Raw genomic sequence first — 27,183 nt, 5'->3', positions numbered from 1 at the left:
AAAATTGGCATGGATGCTCAGGATACTGCGGATATAGATGTTGACACTCTTGAGGGCTGCGCCATTTTTGCGGTCAGTACCCCCCACCACTGGGCATGATGTATGTCTCTGTGCACATTTGTCTCCCCTCAGAGCAATGCAGGCATGCTGGAGGAGACTGTGCATAACAGTTTAAAAGTGAAGTTTGCATGACCTCTCGCGCTTTCTGACTTAGTTTATGTTTTGTTCTGGCATGACTTTTGACTAGCTGAGCTAGCAGTGGTAGGAGAGAGCCTCGCAAAGCAACGCAAATTCCTGAAAGTACTGTTTGTCAATCAATTTTGCTAAGCCAGCAGATGACATTTAGAGGCGAACAACTTAATTCATTGAAGTGGTAGACTAGTACTACATTACTAACTACATTACTACCTCTTCGGTCGTCCCCTATTTGGGTCGCGAAAGCACACTTCAGGTGCAGATGATGCCATAGCTTTGCTTTAGAATGAGCTTACTGGGAACATTTGGTTATACTTGAAATTCATAGGTCTGGTGCACATTAATTACTGTCTTCAGCGCAGTAGAGTGGCTTTTTTTTTCTTTACCTTTCTGTGTATTTCAAGTGTAAGTTTCGATGTAGTTAACACTTGAGCGTTGAATTTTTATAATCATCTTTTCAAATCAGGAAGCTGCATGCCAAAGTGAATGAAGGATGCAAAATGAATGTAAATTTACCCCAGAATCGCCACATTCTTGTTGTGCTCTCCATTAGCTCTTTTATTTGTCGTATCATCTTTTCAAATCAGGAAGCTGCATGCCAAAGTGAATGAAGGATGCAAAATGAATGTAAATTTACCCCAGGATCGCCACATTCTTGTTGTGCTCTCCATTAGCTCTTTTATTTGTCGTCAATCCATTGCCGTGTTGATCAAAACATTGTTGCCAACTTTTGTGCCAGATGATGCGTCGTTGCTAGAAGGCAGGTGTAGATGCAGTTTTCGCCTAAATAGCTTGCTGGACTCTGCTAAGGCTTTGCGCAGAGGTGGCATTGCATGGTTTGGTTTGTTTAATGTGATGTTTGGTTGTGGAATTTGCCTGTTCTCTTGGAAGCAGATTTAAATGTGGTGCCATTTGTGGCAGTGCGAAACCAGGGAGTAGAATTTTGAATAGTGGGACACTTTTGTCATCTAGGGACCATGACCGTAGCAGCTCATTCTCTTTTGGTAGGCACTTTTCTGTCCTCGTGAGATGCCGTGTCTCTGTGGGCTTCTAGGCTCAGACTAGGTGATAGTATAGTCAGGAAAAGCACTCATAACCATGGCAGTGGAGAGGTCGCTGTCCTCAATGTGGGCTTAAATGCAGCATGGGCTCTAATTGTGTATTGACAGGGAATTCATATTGAAGTAGCGGGGTGCGCATATCAGAACATTGCGACTTCTATCCATTAGTCTTGTGATTGTTGTCCAGTTGCTGTGAAGCTTGGAAACTGTTCAGCGGTAGGTTTCAGTGAGCGGAGGTCTTGGCTATCGCAGAAGAGGTCTAATTGCATTCCATGTTCAGTTCGAAGCAAAGTGTCTTTTCTTTTTTCTTCTCCTCTGTTCAATGACTGAGGTGTCACTGGTTATATACAAGCTTAGATTCTCTTGATAAAATGAAATCTGAAGCCGGAAGCTTTTGATGGTAATAGTTCGAACTACAGTAGAACCTCGGTTATACGAATCTCACAGGGTCGCGAAAAAAATTCCTATCATCGGAATGTTCGCATCATCAAAAAGAAAGAAAATAAGTGTGCAGAAGCATGGAAAAGGCAGTCGCGCAGATCTGTTTATGTCGGAGAAGGTTTATTAAGGTCGCGCAGTCACAGATCGCGATCGCGGTGCACGCAGGGCGACAGGTGATCGCGACGTCGGCGGCGTGGGGCTGCACGCCTCTGCAGGACTTCTCGCACTGTGTACAGAATGACAAGAGATGGCGACTTGCTGTCCGCGCAGTACCGCAGACTGCTTGCGATGCGTACAGGGCGGCTAGCGGTCACGAAGTTTGCGATGTGTGCCCCGTGCGCCACAGACTGCTACTCAGAACCGCGCGCCACTGCAAGCTTTTTGTAGCGTAGAAAATGATCGCGATGCTGGCGATGTGCAGTCCACCCGCCTCCACATACTTCTCGCGGCGCGAACAGCACGACAGGAGATGGCGACATGCGAGCTGCACGGCGCCGAAAACTGCTTGCGGATCACGATTGTGGAGCCAGCGATGCGCGATCCGTGTGTGCCTGCCACCGCCAGCTGCTGCTGCGTTTGTGACGTCTGCGGTTTGTGGGCCACGTGCCGCTGAAAGCTTTCGCCATATAAGCCCAGCAGACTATCACGATGTTGGCGAGGTGCGGACCACGCGTCACCGCAAACTGCTCGTGATGCGTACATACAGTGCGGCTGGCGATCGCGGAGTCAACGATGTGCGGGCAGTGCGTAGTGCTCAAGGTTGCAGTCAAAGTTCATGGGTTCGTATCATCCATAGTGGCGTAAAGTGTTCGGAACATCTGAAATTTCACACATTGTACACAATGCACTCTGGTAGGGGAATTTCGTTAACTTCTATCATCCCGAAATTCGTGTCAGCCGGACTTGTATCACCGAGATTTTACTGTAGCAGGTTATAAGATTAGGTGTGTGGCTATTTACAGGTAGTCATGTTTCCAAAGTGTTATATCTTTATTCTGGCATTGTCCACATCTCTGCATGCATTTTGTAATCTTAGAGTGTTGCGCTGTATCCCTAAATTATTTTCATCACCCTACAACTGATTAGGCTTGCCTTGCTGCTGGCCATTAGTACGTTACAAGGGCTAGTCATTCATTCACCCACCAAATATTTACTTGCTAAGCATTTTGCTCTTTTGCTTCTGTGGTGCTTGCCTGCCTCAGTTTATTTCAAATGCGTGTCCTGTCGTTTTCATTTTTGCATGTCTGGTCAGTTGCCTAGCATTATCTATCTGCCTTGCTTCTCGCTGGTAACAGTGCAGATTGATTTGTGAGCAGAAAATTTGTACTTCATTTTATTGCCGTGCTGAATGAGCCTTTAGTTTAGTACACTTACTGCTGCTGTCTGCCTGCTCAGTGTGGTACCTAGATGTGTTATCTGTACTACTTGATTTCAGGAACAGTTATTGTTCATATGCCATTCAGAGGTAGCCAGTTCGTAGCTTAGGGCGCAGTGTTTACGTCTTGCGTGTGTGAAAGTCTGCCTCATCTTTTGTAACCGTGTGGAAAAATGACTGACCATGGTTTCTGCTTTTGCTTGCTGGCACTTCGATTCACCTTTGACACTTCTTTTTTTATTCACTGCACCTTGTGTATAACCTGGCTCACAAAGTTTATGGCCAGTTTGTGAAATTGTGCCCAAAATAGACGTTTTTGTGCATGAATGTGCCAACAGAGAAAGGTACAGAATTCAGTGAAGGACCAGATATAGACCTCCTTCATGTTTACAAACAAACAAGGCAACTGAGGTGGCGCTGCAGTCGTCTGCAATCCCACAGTAAGCAAAAAGCACTGGAGCGGCACTATGGCCATGGTTGCCAAGAGCGTATTACTGTGATGTGCAGTGCCTTTTTGGCGGACAAAATAACAATGAGCTCAGGGGGTTTACATGAACCCGACAAAAGTTGAGTCAGGTTTTTTTTTTAAAGGGAAAGTGCAAAATGCGGGAGAACAGGGCAAAACACCAGTCACGCGTTTTCCATACAAAACTGGCTATTTCTCTCGAATAATCGGCTCGACCTGCATTTTGTCGAGTTCATGTACTATGTGAGTATTTCGTGAGCCTCAGCGGACAAAAGCAATACATGGAAACACCTCACGTGCACGGTGTGCAGAGTCATCCCGCACGTGTACCAGATGAAGAGTGGGTTGAAGGCACACAAGCTAAGTGTTGCTGCCCGCCAGAGGAAATGAGCAATGGTATTATTTATTTGCTGTTTTCGCAAAGAAAATTAACCGTGGAATGCATCGAAAACTACAAAGCTTTGTATGCTTACAACTACTTTCAGTCGAGTAAGTAGGCAGTCTCTCGTAAACAGCGTGCGCAAACCACATACGAAGTATTTCGCTTGAAACATCTTCGGATGATTCTTCACACCAAGCGGCAAATAAGCGTTGTTGGTAAGCACGGAGCCCCTCGCTAGCATGGAGAGGCTGCATGGTTTAAAGGATTTTAGGTAAGCACGGCAACGGTAGCAAGGGCATTGTGCTTTGGTACCACACGGATTTCCTTATCCACGCGTTATTTGCTGAAATCGCCATTCTGTACGCCTGTTGTATCTGCTCTGTTCATGGGCAGTTGTTAGGGTTAACGTTTGCAATTTTAGCGCGGGCATTCATGCATTTAGTTTGCACTACAATTACAAGCTGCAGAAGCCGCGGTGGTTCCGTAGCTAGGGCAACCCATTTCAGTCCTGGCCCATCACCGTAGCCGCATTTCAGTGTAGGATAAACTCGGAATGAAATGGAGCGCCATACAGTACGTAGTTGCTTTAAGGATTGTCAGAGAGTCTGAATCACGAGCACATATGCCGCTTGGCAATAATCAGCTCCACAACTCGAATTCACATTTAGCTGCTATGAATACAACTAAAACCGCTCGGAATTGAAAAAATTTCGGCTTCAATCGAGCAAATCAGAGGTTGTCAACGTGCAGTGGCAATCTTAATCACAAAATAGATTAAAATAATTTGATATTAATACAGCGAAGTTTATCCAAGTAACCACGGGAGTTATATACAGATCGCTCGAGCAGCAGCTCACTAAGGATACGTGCCATTACTGAAGTGAAAAAAATGTGTGTGAGGAATTGTTGACATAGGTAAACACATCTACGCACATGCTCCTACAAAGAAACAATATACTGGCTGCCTCGCATGCATATGTCACGTCATGCAGCTGTACCCGCGCCAAAGCTGTACCAATATTACATTACGTGTCATAAAGAAAACTAAACTCGAGTTATTCGACACCTTTGAGCAGGTAGACCGCTCTGGCGCAAAGGTGAATAAGCTCCAGCTTATCTTTGACAAAGTGTTTGCTGCATATTCGATGAGCTGGTATCGATATCCAGCCTTCGCGCTTCACCACGGCGGCCCGCTGCTTTGGTGAACTTCGTCGGCAAGAAATCTGTGCAGGCTTACTAAAATTCCCTTCCACGGCGACGCGCAGCAGCAAACCACCCCGCAATCACAGTAGATAAAAGCGACTGAAATGTTGTTTTGCCTACCGCGCGAAAGTCACTGCCGATAACAGCGCCACCGCATCTTCACGACGTAGCCAAAATGAAGGTCTATAGGGACCCTAGAGCGGTTATGCTGGCCCTTCAGTTTATGGTAAGATGTGTGTTGAGCCGTGCCTCACATGCAGCAGCAGCCAATACCAAGAGCAGTTTAACCCTTTCAGTGTCATTGACATACGCGAACATACTCTTCTCCGCATTCAGGAATCTTAAATTGTGCTGTGCAGGAATGCAAAGTTAGTGCTCGAGGTAGTACTGCCACTGATAGAATATTTGCAGAAGCTTGTAATATCATTTCTGTTACATTTAGTGCTGCACGCTCAACTTGCCAAAAGAGTGGAGGCTTCTCTATGTGCGAGTGCTCCAACGCTTGCGATTCTTTTCTCAAACATTCGCGAAAGTGATTCGGCCATCTTTAGTAACTGTGTAGAAGTTCTTCAGAGTGCAGTCTTAAGCACCCTTTCGTGCCGTTCTTTGAGTCACATCACTGTCGCCAGTGTAACCGAGCAAAAGAGAGCACTGCCAGCCACTCCTAGATGGCGCCAGAGTGTTGCGTACTGTGCGCACCATTTTTCAGTGCACTGCTGTCGCGCCGGGCTACCCACTCCATTGGCGGCTGCTGCTGTGAAATACGCTGCATGCTATAGATTGTTTGCGCTTTACTTCAGTATATCACAAAAACGCCTAAAGATCTGCAGTCAGAGGAGTATCATAAATGTCCTTGCTATGGGGCGTCAAGTTTATAAGGCGCGTGCTGCTACATCTCCATGGGCTCGCCACCAGTAACAGCAGCAAGCCAAGGTTGTGGCATCACTCTTCTATCTCCCTTGTTCATCTTTAGTTTGCAAGTTGCTGTTCTTACTTTTTTTGGGACACTAAATGCATCCCACCTTGCTCATGTATCAACCCTGGAGAAAACCCAACACTGAAAGAGTTAAAGGCCTGTTAATTTTTAAATCTGGTTGTCAGTGGTATGCACAACCGCACCATGTTTACATGTCGTGAGGCTCTGTCGGGAACATGAGCAAGCAAAAGCGTATGGTGTCGTCATATCTGAATGTAATCAGTGTGGGTACACAAGTGCAGCTGTTACTAAACAGACTTTGATTTGTTTTCTTTGTGCCACTCGGGTCGCAGAACACTCTGGATGAAATTGTCACAGCAACAGCATACCTGGATCTCTTCTTGAGGACAGTCTCGGAGCCCCAGCTACTATTGGTATTCTTCAAGTTTCTGATTACTGAGAGCTACGAAGCCCACAGGATCCTCAACACACTCATCAACCGAATTGGAGGACATTCTCGGGTACATGTGTTTTTGTAGTCTTCAGAAGATTGCGCGATCAGAGTTCTTATTTTCCATTCAGAATCACATTTTCTTTTTTCATATATATTATTCATTTCACGTGCCATCATTGACCTTACTGATCCCCGTTAACACTATGAATTGGGCTTTCACGGCTACTCATATGTGCTGACGGCCCCGCTGTGGTGGTGCAGTTGTTAGGGAGCTCAACTGGTGTGCCCAAGGATGCGGGATCAAATCCTGGCCGCGGGTGCTGCTTTTCAATGACGGCAGAAAGCAAGGCGCCTATGTGTCGTGCGATGTCAGTGTACTACATTAAAGAACCCGAGGTGGTCGAAATTTCCGGAGCCCTCCACTACGGTGTCTCTCCTAGCCTGAGGTGCTTTGGGACGTTAAACCCCACAAAACAAACAAACAAACAAACAAACATTTGTGCTGATGTCAGTTTTTCTGCTAGCTCAGATGCAGCAAAAGTATGCCTTGTACTGTACTAGGCTTGTACTGAAATGCTGAAAATCTATTAGGTTCAAAGCCAGCTATGCTACTCGGCTAGTAGTCATATTGTTGTACCTGGCACGCAAAAATTGTGGTTTTTCTGTGCATATTATAGGTTTGCTCTATTTGGCTGAACTAGCTGCGCTAGTTCATTGAGTGCAGCACCTTCGTAATCGTTTTTCCAGTGCAGCACTTGACCCCTGCACCTTGCTATTTCTTTTGCAAAGGTGCAGGCCTAGTTCAGAGCGAGTTCACCGAATCTTTGAACTGGCCGGTTGGCAAGTGCAGCGAGTGCAGAAAAGGTGCAGCACCAGCGGACGCTAGTGTCGCGCTGCACCTGGCTGCACCTGAACTAAACCAGAACTAGCTGGCTGCATGCTGTCGGCACCCCCTTGGATCCTGCCAGAACTGGTGCAGAAAGTGCAGCCAAATCGAGTAGACCTTATGTTCATAGTTTTGTGCCATACTTTCATTCTAAACTGCTGCCGCCGTATTTATGCATTCATTTTTCAGTAAATGCTGTTCAGCAACTCAGGGAAGCTGTTGTGTACTCATGCAGCAACTTTCTGTACTTTTCAGCTGTGCCTGGTTACAATGGCACTTTTTCGGACTCTGCTCGACTTCAACTGTGAAGATGTTATGTTGGAACTTGTGCTCAAGTGAGTCCTTTGTTTTGTTGAGACGTGGCTAGCCCAAGTAAGATAAGATAACATTGTTTGCATTTCTTAGCGCCTTTGTCATTGGTGACAGACCATATTTTCCATTGCTCACCGTGGTGGCTCAGTGATTAGGGTGCTCGACTGCTGATCGCAAGGACTTGAGTTCAGTCCCAGCTGCGGTGGCCGCTTCTCGATGTCCGTGCACTTTAAAGAAGCTGAATTGATGCGGGACATTGTTGAGCCCTATCAACCACACAAAACTATATTTACCATTACCATTTCATTTTTTCTTTCCAGGTACCTTGTTCCTTGTTCCCATGTGATGGTGAGCCAGAGAAGCCGTGTGTGTGATATAGACCTGTACAGCTGTGGTGCCGAAAAGTTCCTCTCCCTCATTCCCGCCTGCTGCTCTGGAGTCGGTGCCGAGGAAGCTCAGCTTCCTTTCCTGCGCGATGGCTTTCCCGTTGAGAAAGTGATGCACGGTGGAAGCCTCCAGATCCGCAGCCGCCGCCCCCGTCGCTCTTTCTCTGGGGTTTTGGGCAGCTACGAATCGGGAGACATGCCACGGTCCTACACTGGAGTGCTCAACGGCACACAACCTCCCATATCAATGGCACTCGCCGATTACCACCTGTACCTTGCGGATGCGCGGCATGGAGTGCGGCTTACCAGGCGGGCATGCTCAAACTGGTCTTCTTTATACGACGAGGCGGCGTCGTTGGACCTCAACGGCGCAGCCACTTCTGACACCAAGGCTGAAGAGGTCTTGGCCGAGGAAAGCTCAGTGTCTGCTGGGGACTCGGGGGTTTTCGTGACGCGGGAGGCTGCTGCTGCTGCGAAGGGTGGCTTTGAGGCATTTGGCAGTCCCAACATTGGCCCATTCCTGAGCATCTTACTGGCCCGGCTGGAGATGATGCCACAGAACAGTGTCTACATCAACCTGCAGCTGACTGCTCTGATTGCGCGGCTAGCCCTGTACCCTCAGCCCTTGCTGCGATCGTTCCTCCTCAGCCATTCGCTTGTGTTTCAGCCAAGCGTCCGCTCACTCTTTCAGGTGAGCCTGCTGTGCTTCTGTGTGCACAATGCTAGTAAGCCAGCAGTCCTTGAAACTTAAGCAAAGTACAGGGGTAGTATGCCCAGGTTTAATTATGGCACGAGTTTAGGCTTTAGATCAGGGTTGTACATAACATATTAGTACTTGTTATAAATTATGTTTGTTTTGAATTTTATAGTGCATTGTTTACTTTCTTCAAAGGGCGCTATTCTCAGTGGTCTAAATAATAATATATTTGCATTACAAATAGTCCAAGCAAGAAAGCCAGTGTTGGTGTATGTCCTGTTGTGAGCTACAGTTGGTACGCAGAAGAACGACCCGCACAGCTGGCAAGTAGTTAAAAGGCTTCTTCCCTCCACCATTTATAGGAAAGAGGTTGAATGGTGGCTGACACAGGTTGTAGTCACTAAGAAAAGAAAAAGAAAAACTTGGGCATGCATTGACAGAATGTAATAATTCTGATACATGTTCCCACATGGTATTTTAAATTCCCTGCTCTTGTTCATTACAATAACTGGTTAGTAACATTGCACGGATTTTGGTGCAATTGTAGTCATTAAAGAAAAACAAAAGCGTGTAGACATGCACTAATAGGATTCAATAGTTGTTGTATATACATTTCCGGATGGTATTGTAGATCTGCTGCTTTTTGTTAATAGGTTCTTGGCTCTCTGAAGCACAAAGTGGACAGCTTTTCCTACACCTTGCCGAACTTCGATGAGCTGCTTGCAAGGGCTAGGGTATTCTTTGCCGTGAGGGAGGAACGGCTGCTAGCCGACACACCTCACAGGTTATATGGAGACCAGACTGCCATGCGCCGAAGCCAAAGCTTTGCTGCAGAGTTTTCGAGAGGTGAGAACTCTGTGATGCAGAGTCAGTAATGCAGGTTTTGTCATCAAATGCGTGAAGCTGCATATTTTGCATTGCTTTACAGGGGAGTCAAAAAGGAGGAGCCTCGGAAGCTTTTTCAGGAGAACAGGCCCGCCAAAGACAAACCCTGTTCTTGTGGAAACGGGTGGTGCTGACAAGAGTTACAGGTATGACGATTTTTCACTTTCAAGTCCACTTGTCAAAACGTTGGCTCGGCTTGCGAACTCTACCCTTGTTCGGTGCTCTTTCATCCCATGCCACCATAGTCATACAAGTTGCCATTTTGCTCAGTAGTGCAAGCGTTCACTCACAGGGAATTGTTTGTGTGCTTCCAGGTTTATAGCAAGGCCATTTCCGAGCGAGTTCACGGAGGAGGGCACCCGGCTGGAGTCCATCAAGACTCAGAACGCGGTGTTGGCGGCTGTGGTGCTGGAGGAATTTCTAAAAGAGCTCGCAGCCATCAGCCAAGAGCATGCCATCCATCAGCTTGCTTCATGACATCCTGCGACAGACAGACGGGGCTTGGGAGGGGTTTCGTCACAATGAGCCAATGCCGAGATTCATATATATTATATGTACAGCACTTGTGTGGAGTCTTTATGTGCGTGTGTCTGCGTTATGTACAGTACTGCTGCTAGGTTTGTATAGAGTGACTATTTTTAGGCAGGAGCCGTCTGTTAGTTTAGCTTTGAGTTTGTTCTTTTAATGCTGTTTGAAGTGCATCGTGGTTTCAAGACGCTTCGGTAGAGCTGGGTTCAACGAGGAATGGCGGTGTTAATTGTTGTTGCTGGCATGTTTGAGGCATTTGCATGCTTTGCTCATTTAGTGATCATTGGTGCCCCGCCGCGGTGGCTCAGTAGTTAGGGCACCCGACTGCTGTACCCAAGGATGTGGGACCGAATCCCGGCCGCGGTGGCCTCTGTTCGACGACGACTAGAAAGCAAGGTGTCCGTGTGCTGTGTGATGTCAGTGCACACAGTGTTAGAAATTTCCGGAGCCCTACACTATGACATCCCTCATAGCCAGACTAGCTTCGGGACGTTAAACCCCATTAACGTAAACCAACCAAACCATATGTTCTTGAAAGGCAAACTGGAAGTAGAAAACATTATACATACTGCTGCAAACTCTACTTTAGTTGTGCCCAACGGAGTTAACATGAATCGCACTGTGGTGTGAGAATAGAAAGTGCAATGTTTTGATATAAACCTCCCTCGTGGACAAGCAGCTAGTATAGTACCCGTTGGATGCAACATCGAAAACTCGTGCGCATGTGAGTTTTGCCATTTTTGAGTGTTTAGTTAGCATTTTCTTTTTATGGCATGTCATCACCACCATCATCATCACTTAGATACAGCATGTGTGCACTCAGATTTGTCGTTGAGCAGCTTTGGTTCTATTTTTTTTTCCACCAATGTCATAGGTTGGAGTTTAGGTGTGCTTTATCCAAATGCCTGAAATGCAGCTTATTTTTATACAAAATTGGAGCAGTTGTGTGGCAAGCGACCTTTCTGGTGTCACTTGCGTGTGTGCATCTAAATTAATGAGTCTAGTGTTGTGTATATATTCCTGCTCTTAGGGTTCTTTCCCCCCCTCCCCCCCTAAATTTTTTTTGGGTTGTTCTTGTACTGACTGATGCAATCACGGTTAAAGTCAAGATCTCAGTAAAGTTCATGCTTTGGGATGCTTCAGGTCTAGAGAGTTCTTTGCTCTCTGCTGCGTCATTCAACTTTAGCGTGGCTTTGGGGCTTTGTATGCACATTATGACAGAACGTTCTTTGAAATGTTTTCTTCAAGCATAATATATATATAAGTGTTTGTGCGTGTGACACGAGTGAGTCGTTGCTTGCGTCGGCATGTGTCTCGTTTAATTTGAAAGGCCACCTGGTTTCTTTTATCACCATTTTGTGTAAGCATACCACAAATTGTAACCTTACTGTGAATGCTCCTTAGCCAAAGAGCTACCACAAATGCATTAGTCCTTGCCAGGGAATTTGGACATATTGATGGCTGTGTGCAGTGAATAAGTACAACTTGTCCTTTCGCCTCCTCCTCAGAGAGTTTACATCCCTCATTTCACCATGCGTGCAGTGAAAAAGATATAAAACATGCTTTTAACATTTTTGAGATCTTATGTGCAGATTTTAATCAAAGGCTGTGGATGACAGATGTGGCAAACAGTGGGTTTTCCTTTTGGCGACTTATTTTTTGTTCTATGCTGTATAGTAATTTTAAAGAATTTATGTACGGGATGGGCTGCACTTAGGAGGAACTTGCACGTGCATTCCATGCAGGCGCAGACCGAGTGCCAATTGTGAAAGATGCACTTGTATGTTCCCACTGAGTGGTTCATCTTATCCTATGCTCCTTTTGTACAGAAAATCAATGTAGTCAAAAACGTATTGTGCTGCTGTTTGCGCTCGAATTCAAACAAGCAACACTTTACTCATTCAGCTGTGATGGTCAGGCAGTGAACGTAACCATGCCCGTTTCTGCGAGAGCATCTCTGAACATAAGCAGCCTAATCTGTGTGCTTATACTCGTCAGACCACAACAGGTTTCTATTGATGGCAGTATAAGATGTGCAGTGTACGTAGGTGTAGTGTACATAGACGAGTTACGCGCTTCAGCTTTCCATTTACATTCCTAAACATTTTTAGCATTGTGATATATTCAAAGTTGAGTTTTGAAAAAGAAAGAAACTGTTCTGAGCGCTTATTGTTAATATTATAAAGCAGTTTTCTGGCAACATAGCAAGTGCTGCGAACTATTTATTAAACTGGCAAGATTCCGGCCGTTACAAACTTTATTTTTTTTTACAACTTGTTGATGGTTTAGGTTCTGTTGCCCACATGCTGCCTTATGTTCCTCACTGTTTTAAGCGCTTCGGACTGCTAGGCACCCGCAAGGACTTGTTGCATGAAGTAGCTCAGTGCAACTTTTTATTTCCTTTTTTTTTTCCCCCCCATTTTGCAGTGGCAAAATATTGTACACATCTGACATTTCAGTCGTTTTTACCTCCTTCAGCTCGTGGCCTGCACACCTGCTGGTTATTGCTGTTTGCTGCACAGACATGTTGACGCCGGCAGTGCGATCATTTCTGCGTTGGATAGCACAAAATACCATGCGCCACAATTCATGAATCAGGGTTAGTTTGTTGCTCCACTCTGCTGGCTGCATACGCAACTCGCCGATTTGACACATGGCTAATAAAGGTATGAGAATGTGAACAACCTTTGCTTATTGCAGTTTTGTATTGATTGCAGCATCAACTAGAAGGTTGCATGCAATCTGTCATATGCTACCACCAAGGATGCTTTTAATTGGAAGGTGGACTTATCGGTCTGAACCAAATAAAGATAAGAGTTGCACTCTGTGATGTGTGTGTAAGTTGGGTGCTTTGTGTAAACTCTGGAAGCCTCATTTGGTTTGCTCTGCGTGCGTTCTATCTTATATTGAGCGTAAGAACAGCAGTACAGTCGTGGACAAAAGATTAGGATTAAGGGATGTGGGTTTTAAGAACTCGAGCTTCCTACATAAGTCATGGAAGGGAAGTTGATTCAAAGTATACGTATAGGGGGAGACAAACACGCTCCATTTACTGGAGGAATGCCGTACCACAGGCTGGTGTTCATTCTCGTTATCAAAGGAAGTTGTTATTAAAAAGCATTAGACACCTAGATGTGAATATGGTTTTAAATGAGAGAGGAAATTGTGCAATATCAGTGCATGTTAAAAAAAAAACACATGGTTAAAATTTTTGGAGGATTCCAGCACAGCATCCCTTGTAATCGATGTCGCTTTAAGGATGTTGTGCAGTTGTGATTACTTATCTGATACTCGACTAGAATGAGGCCCCGTTAAAGGATCTCTGAGCTGTGTAGCAGGTTTTAACACAGGAAAACTGACAAGGCTGATATTTCCCAGTTTTGCAAGCATCGAAGTAAAATTAACACTGAATAAACAAATTTAAGCTGGCATCTAGGCTATCTTTGCTGAAAGTGGAGCTTTTATAAATGTAAAAAATTATAATACAAGCATCACCACCATCAGCCAATCTTGTAAACGAATTGCAATGTCAGTAAAACTTCTATTAGGCTATTATTAGGCTATACTGCCAATTCGAAACGGCAACCATGGAGTCTTTATTAGCATTGTCATAGGTACGAGCTGAGTGGCAACAGAAGAAAAAGCTGATTTCTAAACTCGCGTGCAAATGTGTCAAGCCAAAAAATGCAGCAGTTTTCATTCAGGACAATACTAAGTGACGATGTCCTCAGTGCAGTCTCAAAACTTGTTCACAGAGCAGCTTTGTACTATTGCATTCAATATGAGCTGCAGTGCATGAGATCTGGTTCAAGCTGAGTGAAAAGTGTGAGCTGAGCGGTGCTGCAAATTTGCCTTCAAGAGGTGCCACAGAGAACTTTCAATGAATGATGCAGCAAGTTCGATGCTCAATGTGAAGGCCACAGTGATTTACTGCGTAGCGAGATTCGCGTTGCAAGTCATACTGAGCGCAGTAGCACATTCATTAAAGAAACAGTCATTTGAAGACTAGTGAGACGAGGCTTTTGTTTCTTTTTACTCAACACAACGTTAGCATATATTATTACTAAAACAATACCGAGTTCACTTGACCAGGCTGCTGCAAACAATACCGAGGAAGACCAAAAAGCCTATGTGTCGATTGGAGACAAATTTTTTGGCACAGTCACGTGGGTCATCCAAGTTGAGTGTGCGTATCTGCGGAAGAAAAAATGGGGGAAATAATACCCAGAAGTTAAAACTAGGAATACCGTGACTCCATGCAAAGAATAAATAGAGAAAAGCATACTACACGCATAGCACCAAGTGCAATGCTGTGTAATAACAGGCAGATTTAGCACATCTTTGCTACATTAACCGTATTGTAAATTTTTCATTACTGCACAAAAATGCTACCCAGGCAAGCAATGCCAACACTGCATAGTATTAGTTCTTTACCCTAATTGAGCAACGTGTGAACCTCTGCTTACATTTTCCTCTATATTTTCTCATATAACGAACGTTCAGATGGCACTTAACCCTTTTCCAGTTTCTGACTGCTATAAAGGAGGTGCCAGCATATGATACCTCTGATGCTTTTATCATGTTTCGTCAACCTCGCCTCAAGCATGCGTGGGTGACGGGGCTGAGGTTTCCCCAGGCGGTTGCTAGGAATAGCAATCCACCCATTTTGGCATGCTTACGGCATATGTATTGCCACCTTCACTTAGAAGAGCAGTGCAAAGGTCTCTTTTTAAGGGCGTTAAAGACGTAGAAAAATGGAGCGGCAGTAGCATGGAGGGAATGTAGCACAACAGCCATAGGCTAGATCAGTGCCCTGTGCGATTACACTGGTTGCCAATGCCAAAGGCCGGTGGCACTGTTTCCATTAGTTGTGATTGCAAGAAATAGAAAAAAAAAGCACTGCTGCTTTTGGAAGCATCTCTCATATGCTGCAATAGAGAAGTTTCCAAATGAAATCAATGCAAAACAGAGTGGCCAAATGAGCAATAACTAGAATTTCAACACGCAAGTGCTAGATTTTCATTTCAGGCTCGCAGCCATAGAGGCATTGTGTAAAGGGTGTGCATCTAAGCTCTGTAGTAGTTTATATGTTAAGTCTGCACGGAAATTTCGTATGAAACAGGACTAAAGCTTGAAAGCAACACACCTGATGAGCAAGGTGTGCCCCTGTTGCCGCCACAGCCAAATAAAAAGGCCAGCACTGCCCAGAAGCCGAGCCGGCAAGGACCAGGTTACCAACCATGCTCGTGGAGAACGCCCACAGGTACCTCTTCGTTTTGTTGCCAAACTTTAGGGCAGTCGATTTCATCCCTATAACAGCATCGTCCACTTTGTCCTGCCGCAAAATGAGCAGAAGCAGAATTGCGAGTAAGAAAGCACAATGATTAAATAACATATTAAAGGAGCATAGACACTTCATTTTTTCAGTTCGTGGTTTATCTTCTGTAATGATGCGTAAAACATTACTGTACGTGAATCGCCTCTGATATTCGCCTGCGGCCACTGAATAATTTATAATCGAATTTCTTTTCTCACCAGTTTCGGTTTCAACAGTCGAGCGATGGCTGTGACGTCGAAGTCAAGTCTAGGTCACGTAAGGAGTGAATCAAATAGCGATATATTCTTTCCTGTGTCATTTTAATTCACCAGAACACTAAAGCCAGCCTGTCTCAAGGACAGGAAATACAAAAGATGAAGAGTCAGCGACAATATCTCTGCTTTTACATGCCGCGCGTGACTTAGCCTTGATTGTGATGTCACAGCCATCTCTCTGCTGCTGAAACCAAAACCTAAACTAGCAAGAAAATAAAATTCAATTAAAAATTGTTTAGCGCTCATAGGCAACAGGAAGTGGCAATCCATATACAGGAATGTCTTGCACATCATTAACAAAAAGAAAAATGCCAGCAAAATTTGGTGTCTATAGTCCTGTTTTTCACTCGACGCCCTTTAAGAGTGGGCGCATGACAAGAGACCTTAGTGAAAATGTGCCTCTCCTGCCTGCCAAGTCTGCTGCAACAAAATTGCCTCAAACCGCATCATCAAAATGATGCAGCAACTTTGATAACAATGTCTAATATTACGAAAAAAAAAAGTGGTGGCCTAATTTTGAGGATAGGAAAGTTATAACAATAGCGGGCTCTTTTTTTTTAATGCTACACGATTTCCTCTAATGAAGTGTACCCTGCGTCACTGATACCCCTCTTGTAAGTTATGGACCTGAATTAAAGAACTGTCGCAGCACGAAATTCAAAAGTGATGTCGGAAGCTAGCCCACAGTGAATCCTGTCTCTCATGGTAGTGCGCTGTTAGCATCACACATTATCAACTTACAAACATGAAGATGGCTCGATTCGTGTGTACTCTTCAAGCCTCGTGTGGAAAAAAGAATACCACGAAGCCGAACCACTCGGGCATATTTTCTATTGCAGAAATGATGCATACTATGTTGTTGCAGATCCATTATGCCTACTTTGCAAAAAAAAAAAAAGTCTCTGATGAGAAATGAGATGTGAAACAGCACAATCCTTACACTGTAATTAAAACCTCAGCTTTTTTTACCTGCTTCATGTACTGCACTTTGCAGGACAGCTTTTAAGAATGGACACTACATTCTTTTTTTTTCTCTCACCATTTTTAACGCAATAGCGTTGCAGATCCGGCCCCGTGCTGCAGAAATTCCTACACTGTCGGCATTGCAAGCAAACATCACTAGTACTGCTAGCAAGTTTCGATTCATTCAAGCAAGCAGCTCAAAAGTTAATTTCAGGGTAAAGTCCCCCCTTAAAACCTTACATTTAATTTTTGACAGCCCTCGAATATTAGTCAGTGACCTAAATATTAGTGGGAGGAAAGGAAAGAACAGTCTTGCTTAATTCATTTGGATTGCATTGCATGGGGAACTGATTGAAAATGTATAAGTGAGGAATAGGTGAAGTTTTACAGGTATCATGGAGCTGCAATGTCATCTGTGGGACAAATGTGACAGCTGGCTTAAATGTTGGATCCCAACATGGGATGAGACGCACACACTGAGACTGAACAGTAGATGAGGCAATGCTTTTGTCAGAAGGCACTGCACACTAGACAGCAAAAATATGACATCAAAGGTCACCTGATGTGCGTAGATTGTGTCGTAGATGAGTGTCCAAGACATAGCTGCGACATAGAGGGGAAGGACTGCAGACCAATCGCACGAGCCTTTCACTGCAGCCCAGCCCATTAGTGCACCCCAGTTTATCGTCAGACCTGTTGGAGAACAAGCAGAACACCATCACTAAAGTGGACTAAACTTTGAACAGCAGCCTATATTTAGACTGACTGCTATTCAAATGTCTTTCACACAATGCTTAACATAAGCTTTCATTATTCTCCATGTGCATTTGGGAACTGTGCTAGAATGCCAGACAAGTGAGAGATTAGCATTTCCAAAAAATTTAATTTATGCTTAAGAAAGAGCATTCGGGCTATAAACATAAGCTTCAGAAACCTGTTGGTCTGCTTTCCAAACATTATAACAATCATGACAGGCTGGAAAGCAGTTGCTTTCACCCAAACGAAAAGTAATATACTATGATTAATACTCATCATGTACTCTTAAGGCCTATTTCATTACTTCCATTTTAAGAAAGTAGTCAGTTGAATAAATGCTGCCTCTTAAAGGTTAAAGGCTCTACAGACTACACATCCGAATATGTGTCACCAGAGTCTAAGAGATTCCTGTACAAACAAACAAAATAAATAAACATAAGTCGCATGACTGACGTAATCGGCCATGACCAGATGTAACGTTATCATGATGTCACAACCAGTCATGTATAATAACCAGAACTGATGTCATCATGTCGTCACGTCCAATCATGATCGATTACATCATCAGGCGATTAATGCATGTATGAAGCTGACCCCGTCGGGCGTCCAATTCAGGCGTCCATGCTGCGCCTTTCATTTGGCGCTTCCTCGAATGCCATATCACACAGCATACAGAAACACACGCAGTAAAGCAGAAAACAGCTGCGTTTCAAAGAAATGCTTTTACCTCATCGCACTTTAGTGGTACAATGTGCCGCACACTTTTTTACTTTCTATCATTGATGAGAACTAGAAAGCATTTGATTTTGCCAACGCTCCTAGCTGTGCCAGTAGTATTTTGGTCCGAGAGATGTCCATGACCCGACTCCCTGACTCGACAGCTACATGCTTTTAGACAAACGGGTCAAGCGAGTTAACTAAACTCACTCCGGCATCTACTTTAAGCGACCCAATTCTGTATAAATAAATCTGACAAATGGTTTTTTACTTGACAGGCTAACTCAACCTGACTCTGCTGAGTTCGTGTATAAAAGACTTATATGTGTGGTTAGCCTTCGGCTGTCATTTCTTTCATTTCTGTACAACTCATAGTTACAAATAATTTATGCTTCATCTTATGACCTATTTAACTTCTGTGTTGTTACTTTTCTTAGGACGATAATGATCCACATTGAAGCCACTGCTACAAACCCGACTATTAGAGTGTTATTTAATGGCAGAGCAACTGCTGTTAATTAAAAAATCCAAGATAAACTGCACGTGACTTTTGAGTGTGCCAGAAGTGCACACTCAATCACTTAAAGAAAGAAACATTGCAGGTACAGTATCATTTTGTTAACACAGCTTTTTCTGTGGAAATGAAAAAGAAAAAGCAATGGGACCAGCTGGTGAAATTTGTTTGCCCTTACCCAACATCACTTGCGGCCAGTACGTAAACCTCTTCATCACCGGATACAGTGTGACCAGAGTGATGGAACTTGCTCCAAGGACTATTCTGCAAGGGCATTCCAAAAGCATGATCACAAACGGGCGACAATGCATTCATCTGTACATGAACTATGATGCAATATATTGAAGGCAGATTGGCACAGCTATATGTTTAAAAAGACGTATCAGGCTACACCGAAGACTAAAACTGCGGTTGAATGCTCTGCGGAAAAACATTATCTAAATCTTTATCAAGGCATGAAGAGTGGCAACATGTTCATTTAATGCCTGAGCACCCTGGATACAGCTTTAATAGGAGGCAGTAGTACCTTAGCTACTTACACGGGAAAATTCATTAGTACATTTGCACCCATCTAGTCTTACACCAGGCAGACAATGCCACAGATTAACCATTTCTTACAATTATCACGTAAAGCAAACTGCGCAGCTCCGCCATCGTACGAATGTTACACATTTGCTCACATGACAAAATGTTCACATATCAAAACGAACTCAAACAATTTGAGTGACAATGCTCGCACCACGAAATCAAACGCAGACTGGAATTCTACATACGTATACCAGTTTAGTTGCAGCAGTATGAGCGTTGACAGAGCAAGTTGGCCACCAGTGAAAACAAGAGCGTCAAACATTGTCAGTTCACCACACGCAAGGGGACGATTTTTCGTTCGTTCCACCTAAAAACAAGAATGGGCTCTGTGAGAAAATTAAGCAACATCATCAGGCATTTCTCCCGCAATCCATGCAGTGAAAGCGAACTACACCTTTCTGTCTATATCCCGGTCCCACATGTCATTTATGGTGCAGCCAGCGCCTCTCATCAAAAGTGCTCCAGCGGCATACATTGCAAGAAGCTTGAGATCAGGCAAACATCCCGAATCTGCTGCTAAGGCGATGCTCCACGCTCCAGGTAACATTACTAGCCAGGTTCCTGAGACAGGAAAAAGCAAAAGGAAACGCGCATAAAGATTACAAGTTGCACTGTAGTGTGATCATTTCCTTGTAACGCCAACAGGTATGAAACCTACAGTACTGTCGCGTACGTTGGGAAGTTGGAAGCTTACCGATCGGTTTGTCCAAGCGCATGAGTCGCAAGTAGGGTCGCAACTTTTCCGGTGCCGACTGGACTAGTCGCTCAGGCAACGTGCGGTGAACAGCAACAGCTTGGTGCGAACGTAAATACTGGGGCGCATCTCTTCTACTGGAAGACTTGCACCTTGCACCAAAACGGTCCGTTGATGTCAATCCCGACTGACTTGGAACCACACACAACACTGACGTCGCTGACTTCAGTTGAGAGCCGCAGGCATGGGCCCGCAGCAAACAATTGAGCGAGCTGCCGGCCCGCTTTGCAAACATCACAGCAATCATGACGGGTTGATTAGCAGTTACTTCCACCCAATCTAAAAGGCAATACTGTTATTCGGCAGATAAGCGGCGGGCCCACATGCGCCATATGCCCTGGAAGACACACGAATACAAAGCATGGGAAGCGTGCGGTCGTCGACACAATGCTTTTTCGTCTAAACGTCCGGTCTCCATATAGTAGATTCAAGCGGAACCGTTCCGCTCGCCGCAGGGCCGCTTTGTGCTCTCGCACAGAACCTGTGAAGGCCACACGAACAACCAACGCAGTGGTAGACCGTGCCCGCTGCACGTCTGTTGAACACCGTTACAAGACACACCGTCGCCACCAGTTTTCCTCTTGCCTTGCGTTAGGCATTACCGCACGATGGTGCATATATAACGAAGCATAACAGAACGGGTTTCGGCCTGTAAAGACAGAGCCTCCGTCATATCTATCACCAACGCGCAATAGCAAGTCGCGGAGACGCGTGCCGCGCAGCCGCTCAATGGACCTTGGACACCTTGGACTAAAGCATGGCGAGAATGAAAGCGAAACTGTGGTTGTTATTGTGGTTGTCATATCAACAAGCCAACGCAAGCCACGACAACTGCACATTAGAATGGTTTTGGTTTCGATTGTACAAAGTACAGACGTTAGCGGAGGTTGGCTGTTCGTAGCTCCTTTAAATCTTTAAATGATCTTAAAATAAATAGAAGCAAAATTCAGCGTACATAATTAGTAATTCTGACTGTTGCGTTGCTTGGAGCACGCTGGAAATAATTACCGCGTCTAAACTGTTCGCTTGTTCGGGCTCGAATTTCGCATAGATCGAGTTGGCATTCGTCAGTAATTCTTCTTTTGAGCTATGCTCGAGTGGTGTGCTTACTGATTAGATTAAAATATAACAGTAAAATCCCGATCATTTACAACAACCAAGGAGGTTATAGTGAACTAGATTATACAGCCGAATTAACACTACGATACCCTTCCCGCCATCTGCCCGCATTTCGCGGTGCCTGAAAAGAGCGGCAGTGCGGGTGCGCCAAGACCGGTTTTCGCCACAGGTGTGACCACCGTGGGTGTGCGACGCGTGTTCCGCCACGTGCCACTGGCTGCAATCGCTGCAAGTGGAGCTCCGGACAAGGTCAAAATACTTGTGTTAAAGCTGCCTAAGCAGCCTAAGGACAGGGGAGGCCTCGGCATTTCCGACCTGGGCATCGTAGCCTCTGCAGCCTTGCACGTCAGGTGGACCCAAGTGGCACTGGACTCGGACATGCCTCTAACTCGAAGCCTGACTTTGTTTTTTCTGAGTACTCGACTCCGCCTTTTCGCCCAGAGCATGTATTCTCATTGCGTGCCACGGTCGGGCTCTCCATCCTCTTTTTATGCTCAGGCAGCTACTAGCCTTGAGTGTCTCCGTAAGGCGGAGGCGGACATTGATGTGGTTTCGGTTCCCCTTAAGAAATTGGTCAGACTTCTGACTCTAAGTCCTCCTCACCTCCGCCAGTATGATATCTTGTCAATGTTAGGCCAAGCTAGCAGTACATCACAGCGGACTTTTTGGAAGCAAGCAGAGCGTCCTTTATGAACCGCTTTTCCAGGGGAGTCCTCCCCATTAAGGCTCCAGCGTTTACACGGGCAGCTTGCGACCAACTTGTCCGATTTGTGGTGGTAAAGAGGACACTGTGCACATATTCTCGCAGTATCTTCTTCCTGAAGCGCTTTTCCGTCGTGTAGCTAATCTCTTCCAGCTTCCGGTCATACCGTACCAGACTGAGCGATACCTGAATCCGTTGCCAGGCGTAGCCGTTAACCAGTTCGTCCTCCTGATCGTGGAGTGTGCGTACCAAGTATCCCAGTCAAAAAAATTCAATGGGTCCAATTGGGAATTAATTGAAATGAGTTGCTCAAAAACCAATTGTGTTCGCCATCCATTGGGCCTGACCATTTGATACGAATGGGTGCTCCCAATTGGAAATAATTGGTCACCCACGAAGACCAAATGGTTCACCTATTGAACGCAAATGGCATACCCATCGAGCCCAAATGGTTTGAATTCACAAAGCTAAAAAAAAAAAGAATGGAGATGCAATTTCAATGTTTTCTTCCAGAAGTTATAGGGGAGCTGATTTTTATAGAAGTGGAATGAAATTACAATTTCTTTACAGAAATCATGAGAGACAAGCAAGCATTACACGCACGGAATTAACACAGATTCAATGTACATATCCCCAGGTTGCAGACTTATATACTCCATTCTTTGAACAGTGCTGGACCAGTGACACATCTTTGTTATTCAGAGTTAACTTATTTAATTATGCCTGCACTTAGAGTAAACATGATATAATCAATTAATAAGATTAAGCGGCATACACTTTTTATAAGAACTTACATTTTTCACTGTTGTCTCTTTATAGAGGTATGTATATCTGTGCACATCTCAGTCAAGGATATCACTGACGACTTTCCCAATCGGGAATGTTTGCTTAGGACCAATTAGAACCAATGGGAAGCCCAGTTGGAAGCCCAATTCGTTTCAAATGGGCGTCCCAATTGGGAGCGAAGGAATCCCAATTGGGATTGAAGTAACCCATTGGGCTTCCCATTAGCCCAATGGGTTTATTCACTCTCAGTTGGGAAGCCCAGTTGGTTTCTTCACTCCCAATTGGGATGCCCAGTTGGTTTCGTGACTCCCAATTGGGAGTGAAGAAACCAACTGGGCTTCCCAACTGAAAGTGAAGAAACCAGCTGGTTTGGACAGTACCCATTGGACAAACCATTTGGGATTGGCAGAACCAATTCAATGTGACTGGTCTTTCCAATTGGACCCATTGATTTTTTTTTTTCTGGGATGGGTGGCACGCTGCGCGGCCGCATACAACAGCAGGGTTCCGGGCCTCCATGAAGTAACTGCAAAGGTACGGAAGGGGGTCTCGTTCTACCTTCTGCGGGAACGTCGCATTCTTGGCGAGTAGAGGTTCTCGAAGATTTGGTGCGGTCCGTCTGTGATTTTCTCAATTAAGGGGGAAACATTCTCTGTGTCGCTATGAATTCATTGCAGGGAATGGTCGTCCTTAATGGCACCCGTTGTGTAGTCATGAAGGGCCGCCTCGTTGGCTCAATGCCACGATGGCGCTGCAGGTCGTCTTCGCGTAAGATGCTACTCACTCTTGTGGGGGCATCGCGCGGCGACCCCCTTGTCCTGGTAGGGCCCTCACCTCGAAATAAAAAGCTCTCCCAGTCCCCACTTGGCCATGGGAGGGGGGGGGGGGGGGCTGCCGGAGGTGCTGAATGGATGATGATGGGCTGATGATTATGCGTGACTCTGGGGCACGGCACTTCCGGGTGTCAATCCCCCTTCCCATCTGACAACGGCAGGAGAAGGCAGAGCTACAGCAGAGCTCTTCAATACTACCGGTTGTGAAACTTCCCTTAAGGCACATGTATAAAAAACGGCGGTTTTGATTGGTAAAAATTTGGGTGTATACGAATAGTATCCCCGCCCGTGGCCATTATAAGGAAAACTGCGTCTAAATTGCAAACTTTCAGATTGTTGAAGAACCACCATGGAAATTAATATATTTTGGCCTTTTTCTATGTGATGATGATAAAAACATTTATTTTTTTTTTATACAGGGAGGGTACGGGGGCGGTTCTTAAGGGGCCGCCCCTTACACTTACTAGGTGGGCTCCCTCACGGGAGCTCATTGGCGTCGGCCGCGGCCCGAGCCCGCTCGACCAAGGCTCGTTGCGCCGTCAGGTCAGGGCAGTCGAGCAGGGCCGCCTCCCAGTCCTCCCGGGAAGTGTGGGAGGGGGGGGGGGGGGGGATAAATTGTGTTTTTTTTTTTTTTTACATGCCCACACCATGTGGAAAATGTCCGAGGACTTTTCCTCACAGTGCGGTAATTTCCCCGTGCAAGCGGGGTCAAAGTATTTTAATACATTCGGGCACAGTAAAATTTTGGTGTAAAGGCGAAGGAGAATGCGCTCCTCTGCCTTTGTGTTGCAGGGCGATAGATTGCAATGCTGGATTGATAGAATTAAATTATTTCTTTGAAAGTTTAGGCGGGGTTGGATTCGGAGTCCGGACCCGTGGGAGACTAGGTTTGTGCCCGAGATATTCGCCGTTTTGTAGAGCTTTGCTGGCAAAGTACGATGTGTACCCCTGCTCGATATTGCGGCAGGCCACCCTCGAGTCGGTCATGATGACCCGTGAGTCCTGATCTGCGGCGGCTAGCCGATTGCAACCTCTTCCGCGTGTGTTATGTTGTGTGCACGGATAGTGAGTCCGTTTAATACAGTGTTTTGATGAACGACTGCGGCCGTGTACCAACCCCCATGGTGCGGGCCGGAGGCGTCCACGTAGAAGACTCCATGCTTGTGTCCGTAGTGACCAGCCAAGGCCCGCACGAGACGTCTGCCCGCACGAGACGTCTACCACTGTATGGTACTCTCGTGGATCATATTGGCTGGAAGAGGGCGTACGTGCAAGGCGTATCTCCACTCTGTTGGGATAGTGGTGGATGTGTAATCGGGCAAGGAAACGGCTACCCGACAGCGTTTTAGACAGTCTTGTGTATTGGTTCATCAAGTGTGCCTCTCGCAGTTCATTAAAAATGTTCACCATCATCAGGCCAAGTAGGCGCTGGTTTGAGGTGTTGACCAGGGGGTCGAAGGCACGCTTATATATTTTACGGAGAATTCTCGTCAAATTTGCGCAGGTGGAGGTATGGAGTCGAGCATAGGACTCGACTGGTTACAAATGCATGCGCCAGCCGCAAGGCGTCTTTGCATCGTAACCTTCCGCGCTTGTTCCAAACCCGGCGGACCATATATACGGCCCACCTGGTCCCCCACCTTACGCAATTTGGCCAGTGTTGTATCAGCTCTACGATGTTTGCGAATAAAGAGGCCCAGTACTCGGATCTCATCATGTTCGGGTATGGATCCACTGTTAAGGGTGAGGTCGATATTGGTGGTGCCCTGTGATGAGGGGCGTATGTGCACAAATTCCGATTTGTAAGGGAAGTACTTTCTGATTTGGAAGGGGAACGACGGGCTTAGTTGTCTACAATGTCCGCCGCTTGCTGCAGGTTGGCCTCCATTTCTCCTACCGAGTCGTGTTTAGCCCAGATGGTAATGTCGTCAGCATACAGCGCGTGCTGGATACCGTCGACCCTCGCCAGCTGAGTGGGAAGTCTTATCACAGCTAGATTGAATATAGGAGGGGCGAAAGGACTGCTCCTTGCGGGGTTCCTCGCGTGCCTAGTTCGTATGGGCCATGTTCGGTGTCCTAAATCCGGATGTATGATTGTTGGTCAGTGAGAAATTGCCTAATGTAGGTAATGGCCGCAATCTATTTAGGAAAGCTGTGTCAGAATAATTTCGTGGGCGACGTTGTCGAAGGCGCCCTTCAAATCCAAAGCGAGTACTACGTTATCATTGATGGGATATTCGATCGGGTTGAGCATTTACCGGTATAGTTGAAGCAAGACATCCTGTGCAGACCGATGGGGGCGGAACCCAAACATGAAGCCTGAAAAAACATTTTTGCTCTCTAAAAACTTAGACAGCCTGTCGTGCACCATCGTCTCCATTAATTTTCCCACACAGGAAGTGTGGAGTATGCTGAATCAGGCAGAATGGCAAGTACTTTGACTGTGATTTGATCCCGTCCCGGTGCCGTTCCTCGCTTCATCTTTGCTAGGGCCGCCTTCAGATCATGTATCTGAAACAGTTGGCTCAGCTCCGCGTTCTCGGAACCTGCATACGAGTACGCGTACCCTCGGGAGGCCCTGTTATGTACAGAGATGTTGATCTAGAAGTTTGCATGACAATTTTGAGGTGTCTCCATCGAAGCTGTGAATGGCTCGTTGTAGATGGTTTTGCTTTTCTGCTCGGGTTTGGCTGTGGTCAGTTAGGGCGCGGAAGAGGCGCCACGTACTCCGGCTTGACATTTGTCACGCCGCCGGGCTGCATCGAGCCACCCAATTAGAGTCGGCATGGCGCAAAGTGCTGCGCAGGATATATCCTCTACAGAGATTGAGGGTCACCACGCCGAGCTTGCGCAGACTTCTTTTCTTGACTTCCGGAATGTGAGGCGAAAAACGCAACTTGGTATCTCAGTGGACGCTTAAGTAGCAAACAACAGGCACCCTCGTAATGGCCGCGCATGGTTGTTGAGAGCGTAAAAGAACTTAATGGGGTATAGGTCTCGCGTGTGAGCGATATCATAAGCCTTATTTGCACTCATACTGTAGTGTTTGTAATCGGCATCTAGCCGAATGTTACCACTCTGTTGGCCACTATGGATAAAAACATGGCGGCTTAACTAACAGGCTCGCTTCCAGCGTTTATAGATATATCTATAAACGTTGCTCGCTTCATCAGTGTCTCGCCCAATCTAATAAATCGGACTCCATCACAGTCTTCGGGAACACTAAGATGGTGTCAGAAGTGGGATTCACATTTAGGCGACAGCTATTGAAGTCATTTTCGCCAACATTTGACACTGTAGCACCCGGGTCGATTACGAAAGTTCTCCAACGCGGCGCTATCCACAGAGAAACAGAAAACCTCCACGTCATCTGTCTGACTTTGAGACCTGACTTTGTGACTGTTTACCAGTGAGAGACCTTTCTACAGTGGTTGTGACAGTGTGTGCACATCCATTTAACTTTCCCCAAGGAGGGTAGTGTTGTGTTTGTAATCGGCATCTAGCCGAATGTTACCACTCTGTTGGCCACTATGGATAAAAACATGGCGGCTTAACTAACAGGCTCGCTTCATCAGACCTGAACTTGCAGAGAGCCGGCTCCGTGAACTGCGCATGCGCGCCCAGAACCAAAGTGGAAAGGAGGATGCGTTGATTCTCTCGACGGATGTGAC

At 45.8% G+C, this 27,183-nt stretch overlaps 2 protein-coding genes across 5 annotated transcripts in view; one reads left to right on the top strand and one right to left on the bottom strand.

Moving 5' to 3' along the window:
- LOC146191324 (FHF complex subunit HOOK-interacting protein 1B) overlaps nucleotides 1-12,950 on the top strand; it is a 31,213-nt gene extending 18,263 nt beyond the window's left edge. For 3 of the 4 annotated variants that reach the window (XM_084601869.1, XM_084601871.1, XM_084601868.1), the window contains 7 exons: nucleotides 22-72; nucleotides 6,393-6,560; nucleotides 7,635-7,714; nucleotides 8,012-8,768; nucleotides 9,428-9,620; nucleotides 9,703-9,805; nucleotides 9,974-12,950. In XM_084601869.1, the coding sequence (XP_084457995.1) occupies nucleotides 22-72; nucleotides 6,393-6,560; nucleotides 7,635-7,714; nucleotides 8,012-8,768; nucleotides 9,428-9,620; nucleotides 9,703-9,805; nucleotides 9,974-10,136 (1,515 nt within the window). In that variant the 3' untranslated portion in view covers nucleotides 10,137-12,950. The remainder of the gene's footprint in view (nucleotides 1-21; nucleotides 73-6,392; nucleotides 6,561-7,634; nucleotides 7,715-8,011; nucleotides 8,769-9,427; nucleotides 9,621-9,702; nucleotides 9,806-9,973) is intronic. The other variant, XM_084601870.1, reaches the window with a different exon arrangement.
- Nucleotides 12,951-14,196: 1,246 nt separating this feature from the next.
- Nucleotides 14,197-20,838, bottom strand: Coq2 (ubiquinone biosynthesis protein COQ2, mitochondrial). The gene is made up of 7 exons (XM_084601874.1): nucleotides 20,012-20,838; nucleotides 19,712-19,878; nucleotides 19,503-19,624; nucleotides 18,908-18,993; nucleotides 17,302-17,435; nucleotides 15,334-15,522; nucleotides 14,197-14,381 (listed from the first exon to the last, which is right to left on the bottom strand). The coding sequence occupies exons 1-7, from the start codon at nucleotides 20,316-20,318 to the stop codon at nucleotides 14,268-14,270; spliced, it is 1,119 nt and encodes a 372-aa protein (XP_084458000.1). The 5' UTR covers nucleotides 20,319-20,838; the 3' UTR covers nucleotides 14,197-14,267.
- Nucleotides 20,839-27,183: the final 6,345 nt, after the last annotated feature.

Source organism: Amblyomma maculatum, chromosome 4, assembly GCF_055883805.1.
Source record: "Amblyomma maculatum isolate TAMU_Amacu chromosome 4, ASM5588380v1, whole genome shotgun sequence".
Classification (NCBI taxonomy): Eukaryota; Metazoa; Arthropoda; class Arachnida; order Ixodida; family Ixodidae; genus Amblyomma; species Amblyomma maculatum.
The sequence above is the reverse complement of the archived record's forward strand: the minus strand, read 5'-3'. Positions and strand labels throughout refer to the sequence as shown.